The 20,746-nt window shown below is 46.3% G+C and overlaps 2 protein-coding genes and 1 long non-coding RNA gene across 7 annotated transcripts in view; 2 read left to right on the top strand and 1 right to left on the bottom strand.

Annotated features, from left to right (window-relative positions):
- The window catches only part of LOC136461682 (rhamnogalacturonan I rhamnosyltransferase 1-like), a 158,889-nt gene that overhangs the window by 105,204 nt on the left and 32,939 nt on the right, over positions 1-20,746 (top strand). The gene's annotated exons all lie outside the window — the stretch shown is intronic.
- LOC136461677 (uncharacterized) lies at positions 9-3,771 on the bottom strand. 4 transcript variants are annotated; one of them, XR_010760425.1, is made up of 5 exons: positions 3,622-3,771; positions 3,421-3,513; positions 3,238-3,337; positions 643-2,277; positions 9-479 (listed from the first exon to the last, which is right to left on the bottom strand). It is a non-coding gene; the product is annotated as an uncharacterized lncRNA (long non-coding RNA). The 4 variants fall into 4 exon arrangements; XR_010760427.1 differs by having other exon boundaries at positions 643-2,142; XR_010760424.1 differs by having other exon boundaries at positions 643-3,337.
- On the top strand, positions 7,337-11,915 carry LOC136461676 (phospholipase D alpha 1-like). 2 transcript variants are annotated; one of them, XM_066460967.1, is made up of 4 exons: positions 7,337-7,491; positions 7,853-8,012; positions 8,360-10,256; positions 11,106-11,915. In XM_066460967.1, exons 2-4 carry the CDS (start codon positions 7,905-7,907, stop codon positions 11,537-11,539), a joined length of 2,439 nt encoding a protein of 812 aa, XP_066317064.1. In that variant the 5' UTR covers positions 7,337-7,491; positions 7,853-7,904; the 3' UTR covers positions 11,540-11,915. The 2 variants fall into 2 exon arrangements, with proteins under 2 accessions (XP_066317064.1, XP_066317065.1); XM_066460968.1 differs by lacking the exon at positions 7,337-7,491 and adding an exon at positions 7,513-7,663.

Raw genomic sequence — 20,746 nt, 5'->3', positions numbered from 1 at the left:
TGTTCAGCCTGTTCGGGAGGCCGTATCGTATCGTGGATTATTTACTGCTGGCTGGTTTGGTGTGAGAGAAAAACACTGTTCCCGGCTGGAAATTTACGATCGTTTACGAGCAAGCGAACAGGCTGGTTACATGTAAGTAGCACATTACAACTTTCCTCGTAGCAAGTTGCATGACCATCACAGCAACTTCTAAAAAAGTATCCATCACAATACTGAAAATCGCGAAATCCTACGTCACAAAACATCCCACCAGAACATAGCTGGGGAAAACATCAGGTTCGAGACCTAGTAGCATTCTAGACTAAACAGCTCTAGATCAAACCAACAAGCGATCCAAACTGGCACAGATTCTTCAATAAACTCCCAGTCGTCGGATCGCTGACTCGTCTCTCAGCTCAAACATAACTAGATTGTTATCCAAAAAAGGTACTAGTGAAGCTCATCACAGGTAAGGTCTTCAGCCATCTTTGCTTTATCATCTGAATGGAAAAATCACAAGCTACATGCAATCAAAACAGAAATATAACCAAACAGAAAAAAAACTAAAATATTTTGAATCGAAGAGTAAACACAAGAGACAAAAAAGCAACCGGAGGATAGAAACACTTAGCAAGTACAGCAGGTAAAAAAGGAGGGACCTACCAACTGAACTAAATATACTGATGGAATCCTACTTGAATAGTCGAGGATCAAGGTCCTGCACAAAACAAAAACAAAAACAAAAAAATAGAAGGAAAACGGATAACAATAGGAAGAAATTAATTAAGGACAAAAGAGAGCCAGTGAATACCTGCTCATAGAAGAAATTTACTAAAGCCTTGTCAACTAAATTAGTTGGGCTAGAAAATACTGAATTCGCAAGCTTCACTCTTATATTTTCTATATCAGAAAAGTCAAATGCCCACCTGACATCAATGGTGACATCCCACCTCTCCAAAAACATCACAGAGAAGATCCCACAATCATTACCACAGTGGGAGAAAGAAAAAATTCAAAAAATATAAAACATATACACATGAAAAAAGCTATCTATGAACAAAAAGAGATAAAACATTATTAAAACTTATGGGTTTCTTTGTTTGGATATTAGTGGGTACAAAATTTGAAACTGATCTAGATCTAGATTAACTTCGGCATACTCGTACCAACATTGCTTAAATGAAGTGAACTGACATAGCTAAGAAATGAAATGAAAGCAAACTGGACCTGAACTTATAATTAACTAACACTGTAACTAAAATGAAATAATAATGAAACTGAAAACAAAAACAAAAATGAAAAGTAAATGAAACTGAAAGTTCATTAAGACAAATTAAACTGAAAGCAAAATGAAAACAACATATAACAGGGTTACTTTAGAAGTTAAATAAAATGAAACTGAAAGCTCATTAAGAAAAAGCAAAATGAAAGAAAACTTTAGAAGCTAAAAACAAAAAAAAGGAAACTGAAACTGACTTATAATGAAATAATACTGTAACTAAAATGAAAGATAACTGAAACTGAAAGAAAAATGAAACTAAAAGCAAAACTCTAAGAACTGAACTAGGACTAAACAAAAGTGAAAGATAAATGAAACAAAAGTTCAAAAGTTAAAAAGAAAAATGAAAGGAAAAAGAAACTGAAAGCTCATTGAAAAAATAAAACTGAAAGCAAAATGAAAGAAAACTTTAAAAGCTAAAAACATAAATGAAAGGTAACTCAAACTGAAATTTCATTATGGAAAATGAAACTAAAAGCAAAATGAAAACTGCATATAACACGCCATACTTAATAAGCTAAAAAAAGAAAATGATAGCTGAAACTGCAAAAACTGAAAGTACTAACTCATATAAGAAAATGAAAACACACAAAGAAATTAAAAAATGAAATTGCTAACTACAATTGAAGACTGATATTGGAAACATAATATACAGGAGTCGGAAATAGCTAACACATAAATTAATAACTAAAATCAAACTGAACCTCAACAAAGAAGAAACAATTGGTGTGTGCTACCCTGCTGCTGCAGAACAGAAATAAATACTCCAGCTCGAGTTGTTGCACTTGTACTGCCACTGGGCTACAATGGCTAGCTTATGAACAGGTGGAAGAAAGGACAAACCATCCTGCTGCTACTGCTCAATGTGATGTGCTACCCTGCTGCTGCAGAACAGAAACAAATACTCCAGCTCGAGTTGTTGCACTTGTACTGCCACTGGGCTACAATGGCTATCTGATGAACAGGTGGAAGAAAGCACAAACCATCCTGCTGCTACTGCTCAATGTGAAATGCAACAACTACAGCAAACAAATGAACAAAAAAAAGTGACTGCTATAAAGAAAAGAAAGATATCTATGTCACAGTATGACTTACAAAACAAGGTAACCAAAAAGGTTGTACCTAGTTTCTATTTATTTGGAGAGAAAAAGATACTTAAAAATAGGAAAAGTCTCGATAGAAAACAAGGTAACCAAAAGACTAAAAATAGGAATTTCCACCAAACAAAGTTACTGTATCGACAAGAGCAACATAAAAAAGCCATGATGCAGAGTTGTTCAACTAGGAAAAAAAATATAGAGCACAAAAGTAGAACTCTAGTTACAAGCATATGAAAGGACATAGGCAAGGGAATTTCCTCTTGTATCTACTAATTTGCAACCAAAATTCTGGTGGTGTTTCCATATCTTCCCCATAAACACTAATAAAAGTCCGGCACTAGGTTGGAGCGGAAGGTGCAGGATAGTTATAATACCAAACTTGCAGAATTCTTTTTTTTACTAATAGCCTAATTCCATGTAGTTGGTTAACCAAACTATTCTCTTTTTTTGGTGCACATCCAAATTTAAATTCCTCTAAGAGTCCTAACACAAAACTGGTATATCCTCCCCACTGTCCATCCATTGCATATATGAAAAAGTGAATGAGTCTAGGCACAAAACCATGTATCATTATTGATCAAAGATAGTTCATTGCTAATAATACTGAGCAGAGCAAGCCTACCTAAAAAAGGTAAGTTTTAACTTCCCAGATTTTCTACACTCCAAAACTAGTCGAAAGAGGCTAAAGGTGATGGATAGATGCACACCTTCATATAATGCTAGCAAGAATAATTAAAATTTAAAATCTAACAAAAAATGTAATGTCAATAGCAATTGAGTAGCTTGCCACAACAAAAGACAACTCAATGAAGTTTCATTATTAAGTAACTTGACACAAACAGATAATGTAAATTGCTACAAAATAAAAGTAGTACTCACATCGGTCGTCAATGAAGAAGAATTGCAGTGGACGCCAGAGCAGATGGAGGAAGGAGTTGCTACGGAGCTGGATGGACGCTAAAGGAACCGCGGATGGCAGCTGCAAAGAGACCCAACCACATCGGCGTAGATGCAAAAAAAAGGAACGACACGCGGCAAAAGAGAACCGAAAACAGCAAAAACCTTCAATAACAATCGAAAGCAGCTCTTCCGTCGTAGCCCGCCGCACCTACCGCTCCTCCTCCATCGTCGCTCGCCGCAAACTCCCGAAGAAGCCTGCAGGAGCCAAACCACGTCGAATCAGATGCAGAAAGAAGAAAAGGGATCTGGACGCGCGGCGGAGTGAGCGGAGCACTTGCTCAGTCGTCCCCCGCTGCAACCTACCCCGCCACCGCTCGCCGGCTGGGGTTCCGACAGTGAGACGGATTTGTCGCCATCCGCGGCTGCGCTGCCTGAACGAAAGGGAGCGGAAGAGAAAGCGTTGGGTGCTCGCTGCCTCGCTCGGGAAGGGAAGGCAGGCCGCAGCGCGTTGGATGTGGGGAGGGGGAGCACGGTCTGCTGGGCCGGCCCGTCGCGGCCTGGTGTTGCGCGCTCCGCGCCGAGCACGACCGGTAGCGCGTTAGACTTGCGTTTTCTTTTCTCCTGCAACTAAAAAGAATAAAATACGGATATTTTTTTGGTGCGACATTTGTTTTGGTTCGTTCGTCTGCCCACGTCTACGATCCCATGACATCTCCCATATGCATAATTCTTTTTGATTGAAAATTGCCTATCATGTGATAGAGGAATCACGACAAAATATGAAGTAGAAAATTATTGTGCTATCCATATACACATTGCATGTTTGCATGCATCAGTATACATGGCAACGAGCAAAAAGAAAGAGAATTAACACAGAAGGAAAGAGAATTAAGACAAAAGGAATCTCTTTGTATTTCTGAGAACCTTGCCAAATCTGCCTATATTTAATTATTTCTTCTCTTTGTATTTGCAAAAGAGATAATTTTTTTTCTCCTTTCATTTGTTTCACGCTCACGTGTTCCATCGCCCACGCCGCGCCCTCCCGAGCCCTTGTAACCATCTCACTAAATGAAGGCCTATCATTGAATAGCACAGGCACGCTTTGCATGTCAAAAAACTCAACATATCCATAGCGATCGCTTTCAACCGTGCCTCCATAATATATGGTCACTAGGTTATCCATCTATTTTAAAAACGTAATGAAACACATGTCCTTTAGTCCAAATTAGACGATAGATAGTACCTAACAAGTACTTTCTACCTACAAACTAAGTAATCAAGATAATAACTACATATATATTTATAGTGTACTCACTAAATAGCTAGATCATATGTAGTTAACTACAAATATAACTATATATCTAAGTAGCTATCTAACTATATCTATTTACCAATGTATCTATGCTTCTATCTATCTACATATATATCTCACTAAATCAACTAACTGAGTCATCACAGTAACTAGTAAATAACAAACACCAACTAAATAGGTACATTGCATATTCATAATTTTTACCTTTCCGGATCGGCAGACGACGGGTGTAGGTCAAGCCGAAGATCCAGGCCCACGGTGGCGCGACCGACGACAGAGGTGGCGCGCGGCGGCCGCGGGGTGCCCGGCGCTCCGCGCGGCGAGTCCGACTCGACGGGCGCGGGAGGCAGGCCGGCGGTGGACGGTGGCAAGGCGGGCGCGAGGCCGGCGGCAGAGGGGGGCAAGGCGGGGCGAGGTCGAGGCGGCCGGTGGAGACCAAGGTGCGGCTAAGGCGAGGACGGTGGTGGAGGGCGTGGCGGCGCGGCGCTGCAGCCAACCACGGGCAACGGCGCGAGGGCACGGCGGCGCGGTGCGGGCTCGGGCGAGGGAGCAGTGGCGGCGCGGCACGGCGAGGGCACGGGCTCGGCCGCCGGAGCAGTAGAGACGACGCGCGCACGGGCGCGGGCGCGGGCGTGGGCAGGGTCGGCTAGGGCGAGAGGGAGAAGAAGAAAGGTGGAGTGGTAGATATTTAGGGAGCTCGGCGCCAAGATCTACGGCGCCTAGCTCGGCGCCAGTCACTCTAGCGCCGAGCCAAGGGTCCATTTCCTGAATTCTTTCCACCAGAGGTCTATTTGTGAGAAACTTTAAAAAAAAAGGCCAAATAGTAAAAAAAAATCAGCGACGGCCACAGCGGCGTGCCAAGTTGTGTGGCTACGTCGGCTGCTGGACGAGCTGACCGGTGTGGAAGCTCATCCACTAGCACTGATGGTGGACAACCAGCCCGCCATCGCCCTCGTGAAGAATCCGGTTCTGCACGACCGGAGTAAACACATCAACGTAAAGTTCCACTTCCTCAGGGACTGTGTCGATGGAGAGCATATCGTCATCGAGTTCGTCGCAACTGGTCGGCAACTCGCGGACGTCCTCACCAAACCGCTCGGACGTCTTCGACTCATGAAGCTGAAGGAGATGATCGACATGGAAGGGTACAAGGGTTAGCAGTAGGATTAAGAGAAGATTGTTAGATAATCTACTGTTACCTTGTGTGAACACAACAAGGGAAGGTGGCGCCGAAAAGCCCCCTGCTGTGATACTGTAGCCGCTGCAGGTGCAGGCGCCGCATGGCTCACCCGCAGCACTGTAGCCACATGCAAAGGCCGGCGCAGAGTCAGCCCTATATGTTATAGTCACTGTTGCAGCAGGACAGTTGTACTAGGACTAGATGGATAGAGTTGTATAAATAGACTACCACGACAACTCAATAAAGAGAGTTTAGATTTACCATCTCTCAGATAGGGCTTCGGCCAACGCCGGTGTCTTGTACTGTGTGTGCATGCTCTGTTCTCTCTTCTTCAAGCTCTAGCCATAGTGCGTTGGGGACGGACAACACTTGTTCGTGGTCGGCACGGCTATTGGGTGCTCGACAACACTAGCGGGTGCTCGACAAGACCGGTGAGTGGTTCACTCATCTGAGCCGATGATCCTGTGGGCTAATACAATTTACAACTAGTAGAGTCCTGGATGATGTCGGCATAACATTTGTTTAGTTCCTCCTCCTAAAGTTTACTCCTTATTATCTTAGATGTTTGACACATGTATGAAGTATTAAATATAGATAAAAAAAATTTAACTAATTGCATAGTTTGTGACTAATTTACGACGGCGTCAGGAACGTCGGCAGAGTGCAAAATAAACTCTCGTCAGAACCCACCGTCTTCGCCTTCTTGAGGCCGGGACCGAAGCGGATTCACCGATTCTGGTTCTGGTTCTGGAACCGAGGAGGTCAAAGCCCAGGGTAGCGTCGTCGGCGCCGCGAACGGGAGGCTGCGTGTGACTGCGATGTCGGGCACTCTGAGTCTCTGACCGTCGGTGCCTCGGTGGCTCTCGGAACCCGACTCGGACTACCAACGAAACAAAAATATATATATATATAAATATAGAGAGATGAATTGTTAGAAATACGAAAGCTTTGGCTTGTCTTTTTTACGAAATGCCAGGAGGCGAACTGATAATAATTATGATTAGCCACGGGTTGCGCTCGTAGGAAGTCGGCACGTCGCATCCGGATTCCGGAGGACGGCGACATGCCGTGGTTTTTTATTATGAATGATGATGGCGATTTGCCGCGGGTTAAATGGACGGTGGTGGTCACTGCCCAGTGCCCACTGGGGGCAGGCAGCCGCGGCGACGGTTGACTGGGCGACTTGAGTACCCTGTACCCACCACATGTCCACATCACTTCCTTCCAAGGCACTTCTCCCGTTTTATTTTTTATTTTGTTTCCTCGAGACGAGGATCTGTGGAACAGCGGAGACGACGCGTGCGTGGAGGGAACCCGGTTGGATTCGTCGCCCGTCCCCCGCTACGTGCACACGGCTTGGGCATCGGAAGCGCAAAGAAAACAAAATTACAAATGCCCCACCCGGGTCCCATTCCATCCCCAGCTCGGACTTTCTCGGATCTTCCTCCCAGCTGCCGCGTGCGTGACGGTGCGGCACCAGCACCACTCCGTCGATCCAGCCGCGCCATTAATCAGCCTGAAGACCGTATGGTATCATGAATTATTTACTCCTAGCTAATTTAGTGTGAGAGAAAAATACTGTAAAATCTCGCCCGCCTGATCCGATCGGATCGGCTTCCCATCTCACGCCTTCGCTTCCTTTTCTACCCCCGCGGCGCCCGCGTGTCGTCTCTCGCCATCACCGTGGCCACCCATCATCATCAATCGCGGCGATCTCGCCCTCGCTGCCCGACTGGAACCGGTAATCCAATGGCTAATGCCTTCCCTTAACCCTCTCGCTATCCTCTAACCAGTGCTGCTTAAGCAGAAGGCTCTGCTAGTGCTGCGGCCTCGCTCAGATCCGCCCCGCCCCGCTCCCCACCCCTCTCCCCCTGTTGGCCGTTGCTCTGCTCTGCTCTCCTCGGCCGGGAAAGGTGGGGGCAGGCAGCCGTTGCTCGGTTGCCGGTTGGCTGGCGCCGCTGCCGTCTTTCCGTTCGTTCGTTTCGCGGTTGCGTGGGCTCGATCTCATCTGCGCGCGGCCTCTTTACTTGTCCCTAGTGTACTGCCCTGTTGCTCATGCTCTTCCGCTCTTCCGCGGGCGTGCGATCGTTCCGCTTCCGCAGGACGCTGCTGCTAGGCTGACAGCGAGGAGGAGGAGGAGGAGACGAGGGAGCCATGGCTCAGATCTTGCTCCACGGCACGCTCCACGCCACCATCTTCGAGGCCGAGTCGCTCTCCAACCCGCACCGCGCCAGCGGCGGCGCCCCCAAGTTCATCCGCAAGGTACTTCCTCAGTCTCCCCTTCTCCCTTCTTCCGTTCCACCCATGCTAGCCTGCAACAGTCGCGCCAACTCGCGATGAGTGATGTGGTTAGTACTTAGTAGAGAGACAGATCAATCAACGAATAATTCATGAATGGCGGCACTGTCTGCCTCCAGATTAGGCTCTACTGTTGATTGCTTCATCATTGACTGCCTGTTCTACGTAATTTTGCTCCAGAGAACTTTCCTGCACTCAATAGTTCCCTTCGATCAGTCTATGTTAGGCTCGTCTCCAAGTATGCCTGCCTCTCGTTTCACCGGATTCGTCTCTTGCTCTGCTAACACGACATGTTCGTTTCGTTTCAACAGCTTGTGGAAGGGATTGAGGATACCGTGGGTGTCGGCAAGGGCAGCACCAAGATATATGCCACCATTGATCTGGAGAAGGCCCGCGTCGGGCGTACACGTATGATCTCCAACGAGCCCATCAATCCTCGTTGGTACGAGTCCTTCCACATCTACTGCGCGCACATGGCTGCCGACGTCATCTTCACCGTCAAGATCGACAACCCCATTGGGGCGTCGCTCATCGGGAGGGCGTACTTGCCTGTCACGGACCTCCTGGACGGAGAGGAGATCGACAAGTGGCTTGAAATCTGTGATGAGAACCGCGAGCCTATTGGAGACAGCAAGATCCATGTGAAGCTTCAGTACTTTGATGTTTTCAAGGACCGCAATTGGGCGAGGGGTGTCCGGAGCACCAAGTACCCTGGTGTTCCTTACACCTTCTTCTCGCAGAGACAGGGTTGTAAGGTTACCCTGTACCAGGACGCTCATGTCCCGGACAACTTCGTTCCCAGGATCCCGCTTGCTGATGGCAAGAACTATGAGCCACACAGGTGCTGGGAGGATATCTTTGATGCCATAAGCAAGGCCCAGCATTTGATTTACATCACTGGCTGGTCCGTGTACACCGAGATCACCTTGGTTAGGGACACCAACAGGCCGAAACCTGGTGGTGATGTTACTCTTGGGGAGTTGCTCAAGAGGAAGGCCAGTGAAGGTGTCCGGGTCCTTATGCTAGTGTGGGATGATAGGACTTCAGTCGGCCTGCTTAAGAAGGATGGCTTGATGGCTACCCATGATGAGGAGACTGCAAATTACTTCCATGGCACGGACGTCAACTGTGTTCTGTGCCCTCGCAACCCTGATGATTCTGGCAGCTTTGTTCAGGATCTGCAGATATCAACTATGTTCACCCACCATCAGAAGATAGTAGTGGTTGACCATGAGCTGCCAAACCAGGGCTCCCAGCAAAGGAGGATAGTCAGCTTCATTGGTGGCATTGACCTTTGTGATGGAAGATATGATACCCAGTACCACTCCTTGTTTAGGACACTTGACACTGTCCATCATGATGACTTCCACCAGCCAAACTTTGAGGGTGGATCAATCAAGAAAGGTGGTCCAAGAGAGCCATGGCATGATATTCATTCACGGCTGGAAGGACCAATTGCTTGGGATGTTCTTTATAACTTTGAGCAGAGATGGAGGAAGCAGGGTGGTAAGGACCTCCTTGTACGTCTCAGGGATCTTTCTGACATTATTATTCCCCCTTCTCCTGTGATGTTCCCGGAGGACAAAGAAACATGGAATGTTCAGCTCTTCAGATCCATTGATGGTGGTGCTGCTTTTGGTTTCCCTGAGACTCCTGAGGAAGCTGCAAGAGCTGGGCTTGTGAGTGGAAAGGATCAAATCATCGACCGGAGTATCCAGGATGCATACATAAATGCCATCCGGAGGGCAAAGAATTTCATCTACATTGAGAATCAGTACTTCCTTGGAAGTTCATATGGCTGGAAGCCCGAAGGCATCAAGCCAGAAGAAATTGGTGCTCTTCACTTGATTCCGAAGGAGCTCTCATTGAAGATTGTCAGCAAGATTGAAGCTGGGGAACGGTTTACTGTTTATGTTGTGGTGCCAATGTGGCCTGAGGGTGTTCCAGAAAGTGCTTCTGTTCAGGCAATCCTTGACTGGCAAAGGAGAACAATGGAGATGATGTACACTGACATCACACAAGCTCTCCAAGCCAAGGGAATCGAAGCAAACCCCAAGGAATATCTCACTTTCTTCTGCTTAGGTAACCGCGAGGTGAAGCAGGAGGGAGAATATGAACCTGAGGAACACCCAGAACCTGACACTGATTACATCCGGGCTCAAGAGGCTAGGAGGTTTATGATCTATGTTCATACCAAAATGATGATAGGTAATGAATCAGTTGTGCTTTGCCCTCGTATTGCACTATATTTCATTTTTAAGTTTACTGAATTTTTTTAACGCGGTTAAGTTAACTGATATAGAACATATATTTTATACGGTCACACCTGGAGCATATTTTCTTTAGCTACAAAGCATGCATTTCTGCTTTACCTGTATTGGAAGCAAGGGAAGGGATCACTTTAAGTTAGAATTATAACTATTTTAGAGAGCAGTAGAATCAACTTAACGCATAAATAAAGTATATCAGGAAGAAATTGTCCTATGCTATTATAATGCTGCTTTGTTCAAAGATTTGATGCTCTTTTGGAATGAAACCAAGGGGTATAGTTGGTTTATCTTGATAGCAAAGCATTGGGCACCCTGCTTACATTGTTTTCTTTTCTTGGCTTCAGAGGTGTCAGATTTTCTGTTCATGATGGTAACCTCTATATAGCCATGCATTACACTATATATGGCAGTAGTTTTTCTAATAGACCACATATCTTTTATTTATCAAAATTTAGGAGCATGGTTGATGTTGTTGTGAAACTTACTCTTCCGATGTGCATATGTTTGGAGCAACATGTTTTCTTAGTTAAAAGCATAACTATGCTGGACAGGAAAGACATCAATATAAAGCAACAAATTTTATGGGGAAGAACTGTCCTATATAATTCCACTTTTTAAAAGGAATTAACATTCTTTTCGAATGAGTAAAAATAATTCAAGGTATACAGTTAATTACTCTTGGTAGCAAAATGTTGAACAGCCGAATTCCTGCTTGAATTTCTCTCTTGCTTGGCCTGAAAGGCGTCCATTTGTTGATCAAGATGGAACATTTTTTGTTTGATTTCAGTGGATGACGAGTACATCATCATTGGGTCTGCCAACATCAACCAGAGGTCCATGGACGGTGCCAGGGACTCTGAAATCGCCATGGGCGCGTACCAGCCATACCACCTGGCGACCAGGCAGCCTGCCCGTGGCCAGATCCACGGCTTTCGGATGTCTCTGTGGTATGAGCACCTGGGAATGCTGGATGATGTCTTCCAGCGCCCCGAGAGCGTGGAGTGTGTGCAGAAGGTGAACAGGATTGCCGTGAAGTATTGGGATCTGTACTCGAGCGATGACCTGGAGCAGGATCTCTCAGGCCACCTCCTCAGCTACCCGATCGGTGTCACTGCTGACGGCACTGTTACTGAGCTGCCAGGGATGGAGAACTTCCCCGACACCCGTGCCCGCGTCCTCGGCAACAAGTCGGATTACCTCCCGCCCATCCTCACCACATAGAGTGCAGACCACAGGTAGCGCCATGGCTTCTCTCCTGTCTGGCCTCAGCTTTGGTGTCCCTGTGTTTGTGTTTGAGACACTGAAGGTTCAGATAGCGGTGTTGTTATTATAGTTAGAGTGATAATAAGTGCATTGTGCATGGTGGGACGATAGGAGTTAGTTGTTTATTACTACTAAGTACCTGCATCCAGATTGTGCTGTCCCTTGTCTGGTGTAGCTTGCTACGTTGCAGTGCCGTTTGTAAGAGGCGACTTCAGAGTTTCAGAACTAAGGCCCTGTTTGGTTTCTATAAGTCACGTGACTTATTAAGTGTTTGGTTTTCATAAGTCACGTGACTAAAAACCAGTGACTTATAAGTAATGCTTGTTTGGTTGTAGATGACTTATAAGCTTATGCCTGTTAAGTGCAAGGTGTGGGCCTCACGCGGAAAAGGATGGCTTATAAGTTTTAAGCAATCAGCTTATTTCTTATAAGTAGGGGTAACTTATAAGTTGGTGGTGTTCGGTAAAATCAGTCATTTATTTCACTTTTTAACTTATAAGTAGGTGACTTATTTGGAACCAAACAGGTCTTAAAACATGATCGATTGTTAAGTGTGCTCTAAATGTCAAATTGTCGATGTGATGCTAGTACAACAATATGGATAATCTCTCATCTATCAAAGACCTTTAATCGTGGTAAAATTCTCCTGTTGCTCAACAGATCCCACGCCCTATAGCCCCCACACGCATGTCTCCCACTCCCAATCTCTCACAGGCCACAGCATAACAACCGTAGTGCCCCCACACGCATGTCTCCCGCTCCCAATCTCCAACAATATAACAACCGAAAATACAAGCTTTATGCCTTTATTCCCTGAGAAGAAAGGTGCAGTCAAAGCCTCACTCATTTTCTGTCACTAGATCATTAATATCCCAGAAACTTTGACTCAAGGCTAAACCTTCAGTCTTCTCTGCAGCAAAGAGATTTATGACTAATCTCATCATATCAGTTTGATCATGCACCTGACCACTAGGACCCTCCAAAAAATCTATATTCTTCTTTCTACTTCTATATATTTCTCCACGGGTTACGGCTCTACCCTTCGTGTTCACCAACGCCGCCGCCGTTTACCAAGATGTCATAAGGGGCAAATTCGCCGACCAGATTGCAGACCAGCCTCCGCCGGCCGTCAATATGCTGCACGTCGGCCGACGCCCCGGAGCATCCCTCCAAACCATCCTAGAGGAGAATCCGGACTCCGAGTCCCAGGGCTCTACGGAGACCGTCGCCGAAACCACCACTGAACTACTTCTTCTCCCTCCATTCCGTGGCGGCGCAATCTTCAACGTAAGCGTCGACAGCCCCCCTCAGAACGACGAAACCGAGGAGGAACGCGCCGCTCGCGACAACCAGAACATCAACCGTGTGCAGCGCCGAGCAAATGAGGTTGCCCTTGCGATGGCCGAGGCTCGGCTTGACTTGCAAGGAAGGCCACTCCAACGCAATCTCGATGACGTGTTTGTTCGTGTTGACGGCCATGATGTCTACAAGACCCTAAGCGCAAATCTGGCAGTGGCCGCCAACGAGCTCGCTCGGCTCCCGCAGACACCCGAGGTCGCCAAGGTCGTCGCCATGCTTAAAGCGGTGCACTGTCAGGTCAATGAGATCCGCCAGGATCAGAGACCTTCATACTCCACAACCTCGATTCGCCGATCAGCCATGCCAAGATCCAATCGCCGCCCAAGTCGCTTCACCGACCAGCACCGCGACGACAGGCAACCCCTCTAGGACGGAGCTAGGGGCAACCGCATTGAACACCACCGCCAACATGACTAGGACGTCCGAGTGCACCTCAACAATCTCTGAGATGCACGACGACGTATCGACGAACGCCGCTTCAGCCGTCATGAAGAAGAAGTACGCCGCCGCCAGGAGTACGAGCAAGAGTACGGTAACCCAGACTCAGCTCTCGAGCCGCTCAACGCCAACAACGCTGTAGACGGCGCCGACAACACTGAAGGGCCCCCAACATTCACGAGGGTGCTCTGAACACTAGGGTCGAGCCCTACGAAGGAAGGATGAACCCAACGCAGTGGCTATAGTCTTACACCACTGCTGTCCGCGCCGCCGAAGGAGACACCAGTGTCATGGCGAACTATCTTCCCGTCATGCTCACGCCAACCACCATGAACTGGTTCACAAGCCTTGCCCTAGACTCCATCGGATCCTGAGAAGAGCTGAAAAAAGTCTCCACCGACAATTATGTGGCTACGTGTACTTGGCTAGGCACCAAGCATGATCTCAACCGCATCAACCAGAAGCCGTCCGAGCTCCTCCATAGCTACATCAGACGCTTTTTTGAGATGAGGAATTCTATTCCCAACAACACAAAAGTTGAGGTCATCACCACCTTCATCTGAGGACTCCATCACCGCGAGCTTCACTCCAAGTTCAACCGCAAGCCGCCCACAGGGATCGATGAGATGATCACGACCACCAACCAGTACGCCGACACCGAGGAAGCTAAGGTGCACTTCAATGAGGATGCAGGCACTCATCGCCCAACACGCCGCTACGACGACCACCCCGACGACCGATGCCACAACGACTGCCGCTACAACGATCGTAGTTACCATCGTGACAACAGGCGTGATCGGCCAGAAGGACCCAAGTCTAGTCAAAATCGCCATCGCCGGCTAGACCACATCGTCGCCGCCGTTAATGAACCTCACGCCAAGCGCAACTACGACGAGCAGTATAAGAAGATCCTCGGTGGCCCGTGTCCTCTCCACAAGAATGCCAAGCATAAAATGAAGGACTGCCTTAGCTTGGCTAAGGAGTTCCAAGACAAAAAGCTAGACAACGACACCAATGATGGAGTCAGAGGCCGTCGACCACTTGGGGGCAATAACAATGCCTTCCAGGATCACGACAAGGTGGTCGCCACCATCTTCGGGGGCCTCACCTCCACCGAGAGCAGAAGAGAACGAAAGCTCGCCGCCTGGTAGGTGCTCGCCGTCACTACGGAAGACGTCGCCGCCAACCCCAGCTATCGCCCATGGTCTGAGGTCCCCATCACCTTCAGCGGGGCCGACTAGTGGGCAGACATCCCCTACACAGGGTGTTTCCCCCTCGTCCTCGACGCAACCATTCAAAAAGTGCTTTTCAGAAAAGTGCTCGTCGACGATGGGAGCGCTCTAAATCTCCTCTTCGCCGAAGCCCTAAAGGAGTTGGGCCTTGGGATAACAGATCTTACACCCTCACACTTCTCCTTCTAGGGTGTGGTACCTGGCAGGGCATCCAAACCGCTTGGAGAGATCACTCTACCAGTACAGTTCGGTACGCCAAGCAACTACCGCATCGAGCATATCAACTTCTATGTCGTTGACTTCAACACCGCCTATCACGCCATACTTGGTCGGCCAGCTCTGGCCAAGTTTATGGTTGTACCGCACTATGCTTACCTGGTGCTGAAGATGCCTTCTCCTACATGAGACCTAGTAATGGGGGACGGGGATCCCGATCTTCCGTCAGGTGATGGTAACTATCGTTGTGGCGGAGAATGACACACCGATCCGGCTTCAGATCGAAAGATCAAACCCTGCAATCTTAGCACCACAGCTCCTCTGGTTATCAACCGAGTCACGGACCAGATTGACCTCGCTAAGAAGGCTAATCCCTGCCTGCGCAATGAAGAACACAAGCAAGAACAAGAAAGATCGCAACCAAATTACAGATGTATGATTAATCTCACGAGTTGGGGTCTCACAAACCGAAGAACGGCGAAACTGTTTCTTAACAGAATAATCTAAGCAAAACCCAAACCCTAATGGAGGGGCGGCGGCTGTTTATGAAGACTCTAGGGTCGTGCAAGACCCCTGGACGCGCCCCTAATGGGCCCAAACTCGATACACGGTCCAACGGACCAAAAGACGGTGTCGCAGCACCCTGGCAGATTCTGGACGCTGACTTGTTTCGACGATTCCCGTTGATTCCGAACAGCTTTTGACGTGAAACCACTTGGATTGGCTTCCTTATCAAATTAGCTTTCCATCCATATGTGGATCATCGAAAACGGAGTCCGGATGCGTTCTGGGCGACCAGTTTAAGGCAGACTGGTCCTGAAGGCCGAGGCAGACTCGAATTCGTGTTGGACTGGGCCTCCGGCTTGTGTTGGACGTCCTTGCTGGTCATCATCACCTCCTCCACGTCCTCTTAGTCCCTCTTGACCCTCTCCAATGTTCCTAAGCAAGATAACATCATTAGGTAGTAGTCTATTCTCAAAAGTATGAAAAGAATCGCTTAAGAACGAGCTCACCTGTAAATTTAGTTGACGCATTCGAGCCCGGGTCATTGGACCTTGCATGACGGTTGAAGGATCAGCTGTTACATCCAAAGGAGTGATGTCCTCATCATCCTCCCCCTCTTGAATTGGAGTCGTCCTCGACTCAAGCTCATCTTCTTCTCCCAAATAAGGTTTCAAATCTGCAATGTTAAATGTGGGACTAACCCCGAACTCGGGTGGCAACTCAAGTTTGTATGCATTATCATTTATTTTCTCAAGAATCTTATAAGGACCAGCTGCTCTTGGCATTAATTTAGACTTACGTAGCTCAGGAAATCTATCTTTTCTTAAATGTAACCAAACCAAATCACCCGGTTCAAGTTTAATCTCTTTTCTACCTTTACTACGAGCAATTCTATACTTTTCATTCATGCTTTCAATATTTGCTTTAGTTGTTTCATGCAACTTACGAATAAAATCAGCACGCTCTCTAGCATCACTATGTATTCTCTCAGTGGTAGGTAAAGGCAAAAGATCAATAGGAGCACGGGGGTTAAAACCATACACTACCTGAAAAGGACTTACCTTGGTGGTGGAATGTTCCGCCCTGTTATATGCAAACTCCACATGTGGCAAACACTCTTCCCACATCTTCAAATTGCGCTTCAAAATGGCTCTCAACATGGTGGACAATGTTCAATTCACAACCTCAGTTTGCCCATCAGTTTGGGGATGACATGTTGTAGAAAACAGCAGCTTGGTCCCCAATTTATTCCACAATGTGCGCCAAAAATGACTCAAGAATTTTGCATCACGATCTGAAACAATAGTAGAAGGCATACCATGCAAGCGAATAATTTCTTGAAAGAAAAGGTCAGCAATATGAACAGCATCGTCGCTCTTATGACAAGGAATAAAATGTGCCATCTTAGAAAAACGATCAACCACCACAAAAATACTATCCCTCCCCCTCTTAGTCTTTGGCAATCCCAACACAAAATCCATAGATATATCTGCCCAAGGAGTAGAAGGAACAGGAAGAGGCATATACAAACCATGTGGGTTCAAACGCGACTTAGCTTTTTGACATGTGGCACACCGAGCCACGTACCGCTCCACACCACGCCTCATCCTAGGCCAAAAGAAGTGTGTGGACAGCACCTCCTCCGTCTTCTTGGCACCAAAATGTCCTATCAATCCGCCTCCATGTGCCTCCTGCAACAACAAAAGACGAACGGAACCAACTAGAATGCATAGGCGGTTAGCTCTAAACAAAAATCCATCGCTGATCATAAACTTATTCCATGTGCGTCCCTCTCTACAATTAAGCAACACATCCTTAAAATCAGAATCAAACGCATATTGTTCTTTAATGGATTGAAGACCAAAAATCCGGCAATCAAGTTGAGACAGCAATGTATATCTTCTAGACAAAGCATCAGCAATCACATTATCCTTCCCTTTCTTGTGTTTAATAATGTAAGGAAAAGACTCAATAAATTCAACCCATTTAGCATGCCTACGATTCAGATTATTTTGAGAGCGAAGATACTTAAGCGATTCATGATCAGAATGAATAACAAATTCTTTAGGCCACAAATAATAACGCCACGTCTCTAAAGAACGGACAAGTGCATACAATTCTTTATCATACGTGGAATAATTAAGAACAGGACTATGTAATTTTTCACTAAAGTAAGCAACAGGTTTACCATCTTGCATCAAAACACCACCAATGCCAAGTCCACTAGCATCACATTCTAGCTCAAAAGTCTTACCAAAATTTGGAAGTTGCAGCAATGGTGCGTGTGTAAGCTTGTCCTTCAAAGTGTCAAAGGACTCCTCATGTGCCTCTCCCCAATGAAACACCACTCTTTTCTTCGTCAACTCATGCAATGGGGCAGCAATGGTGCTGAAATCTTTGACGAAGCGGCGGTAGAATCCTGCAAGACCAAGAAAACTCCTCACCTGTGTGACGGTTTGGGGAACCGGCCAGCTCTTTATGGCTTCAATTTTCATCTCGTCCACCTCAATTCCCTGTGGAGTTACAACATAGCCAAGAAAAGAAACTCGATCCGTGCAAAAGATGCACTTCTCAAGGTTACCAAATAAACGTGCATCACGTAAAGCATTAAAAACAGCACGTAAGTGATCCATATGTTCATCAAAAGACTTGCTGTAAATCAATATATCATCAAAGTAAACTACCACAAAATGACCAATAAAAACTCTTAAAACCTCATTCATTAAGCGCATGAAAGTGCTAGGTGCATTTGTCAAACCAAAAGGCATAACTAACCACTCATACAACCCGAATTTGGTTTTAAATGCAGTTTTCCATTCATCTCCAAGTTTCATTCTAATCTGGTGGTAGCCACTTCGCAAGTCAATCTTAGTGAAAATTATAGAACCACACAACTCATCAAGCATGTCGTCTAACCTAGGAATAGGATGACGATACCGAATAGTAATATTATTGATGGCTCTACAATCAACACACATACGCCAACTTCCATCTTTCTTAGGAACCAAAAGTACAGGAACGGCACAAGGACTAAGGCTTTCACGTACATACCGGCGGTCCAAAAGGTCTTGGACTTGCCGCTGAATTTCCTTAGTCTCCTCTTTTGCCCCTCTCTTTTTTTCTATTTTTTGGGCTGTCGTTGTTTTTTTGGGAAATTTCGACTTTTTTATTTTATTTTTTTGATATTTTTCCTTTACTTAGGAGCACAAAAGCAGTAACCACAGAAAATATGAGCTCAAACAAGTGTAAGACGTGGCCTGTGGAATTTTCAGAAAATTGGATGAAAATTGACAAAAACCTTGTGACCACGAAACGAGGATCTTGTGACCACTTTTTGGCCAATCTAAAAATTCTGAACCCCAGCAAAGGGGATGGACGGATCCGAAATTTTTTTCTAATCGATTTGCATATATGGAACGTCGAAAACGGAGTTCGTATGCGAAAACTAGACCAGTTTTAAGAATTGGCTCCGAATTAGAGGACAAAACGGGAACAATGTGTGCAAAATTGGTCACAACAGCCAAGATTTGATGGAAACGATGGGGGGAAACACATGAACTGGACTCTAACACGACCTAACCAGCAACAAGACCTCGACCAGGACACAAACTCAACACGACGGACTCTGAAACTGAAATATGCAAAGGCTATGGCGCGGAAGGTTCTAGGATAGGAAAAACGAGTATGGCACTAGACTATGGGACGAATATGAAACACTCAAACTAGGGAATAACAAGTGAACCTAACGGTATACCTTAGCTCTGATTACCACTTAATGGGGGACGGGGATCCCGATCTTCCGTCAGGTGATGGTAACTATCGTTGTGGCGGAGAATGACACACCGATCCGGCTTCAGATCGAAAGATCGAACCCTACAATCTTAGCACCACAGCTTCTCTGGTTATCAACCGAGTCACGGACCAGATTGACCTCGCCAAGAAGGCTAATCCCTGCCTGCGCAACGAAGAACACAAGCAAGAACAAGAAAGATCGCAACCAAATTGCAGATGTATGATTAATCTCACGAGTTGGGGTCTCACAAACTGAAGAACGGCGAAACTGTTTCTTAACAGAATAATCTAAGCAAAACCCAAACCCTAATGGAGGGGCGGCAGCTATTTATGAAGACTCTAGGGTCGTGCAAGACCCCTGGACGCGCCCCTAATGGGCCCAAACTCGATACACGGTCCAACGGACCAAAAGACGGTGTCGCAGCACCCTGGCAGATTCTGGACGCTGACTTATTTCGACGATTCCCGTTGATTCCGAACAGCTTTTGACGTGAAACTACTTGGATTGGCTTCCTTATCAAATTAGCTTTCCATCCATATGTGGATCATCGAAAACGGAGTCCGGATGCGTCCTGGGCGACCAGTTTAAGGTAGACTGGTCCTGGAGGCCGAGGCAGACTCGAATTCGTGTTGGACTGGGCCTCCGGCTTGTGTTGGACGTCCTTGCTGGTCATCATCACCTCCTCCACGTCCTCTTAGTCCCTCTTGACCCTCTTCAATGTTCCTAAGCAAGATAACATCATTAGGTAGTAGTCTATTCTCAAAAGTATGAAAAGAATCGCTTAAGAACGAGCTCACCTGTAAATTTAGTTGACGCATTCGAGCCCGGGTCATTGGACCTTGCATGACGGTTGAAGGATCAGCTGTTACATCCAAAGGAGTGATGTCCTCATCATCCTCCCCCTCTTGAATTGGAGTCGTCCTCGACTCAAGCTCATCTTCTTCTCCCAAATAAGGTTTCAAATCTGCAATGTTAAATGTGGGACTAACCCCGAACTCGGGTGGCAACTCAAGTTTGTATGCATTATCATTTATTTTCTCAAGAATCTTATAAGGACCAGCTACTCTTGGCATTAATTTAGACTTACATAGCTCAGGAAATCTATCTTTTCTTAAATGTAACCAAACCAAATCACCCGGTTCAAGTTTAATCTCTTTTCTACCTTTACTACGAGCAATTCTATACTTTTCATTCATGCTTTCAATATTTGCTTTAGTTGTTTCATGCAACTTACGAATAAAATCAGCACGCTCTCTAGCATCACTATGTATTCTCTCAGTGGTAGGTAAAGGCAAAAGATCAATAGGAGCACGGGGGTTAAAACCATACACTACCTGAAAAGGACTTACCTTGGTGGTGGAATGTTCCGCCCTGTTATATGCAAACTCCACATGTGGCAAACACTCTTCCCATATCTTCAAATTGCGCTTCAAAATGGCTCTCAACATGGTGGACAATGTTCGATTCACAACCTCAGTTTGCCCATCAGTTTGGGGATGACATGTTGTAGAAAACAGCAGCTTGGTCCCCAATTTATTTCACAATGTGCGCCAAAAATGACTCAAGAATTTTGCATCACGATCTGAAACAATAGTAGAAGGCATACCATGCAAGCGAACAATT

The sequence above is a fragment of the Miscanthus floridulus genome, chromosome 6, assembly GCF_019320115.1.
Source record: "Miscanthus floridulus cultivar M001 chromosome 6, ASM1932011v1, whole genome shotgun sequence".
Taxonomy (NCBI): Eukaryota; Viridiplantae; Streptophyta; class Magnoliopsida; order Poales; family Poaceae; genus Miscanthus; species Miscanthus floridulus.
This window is presented reverse-complemented; position numbering and strand designations above follow the sequence as displayed.

Coding starts and splice junctions, on each gene's coding strand:
- LOC136461676 (XM_066460967.1), top strand. CDS start 7,905: ATGGCTCAGATCTTGCTCCACGGCACGCTCCACGCCACCATCTTCGAG. Junction 8,013..8,359: donor CCCCCAAGTTCATCCGCAAG/GTACTTCCTCAG, acceptor TCGTTTCAACAG/CTTGTGGAAGGGATTGAGGA. Junction 10,257..11,105: donor TCATACCAAAATGATGATAG/GTAATGAATCAG, acceptor GTTTGATTTCAG/TGGATGACGAGTACATCATC.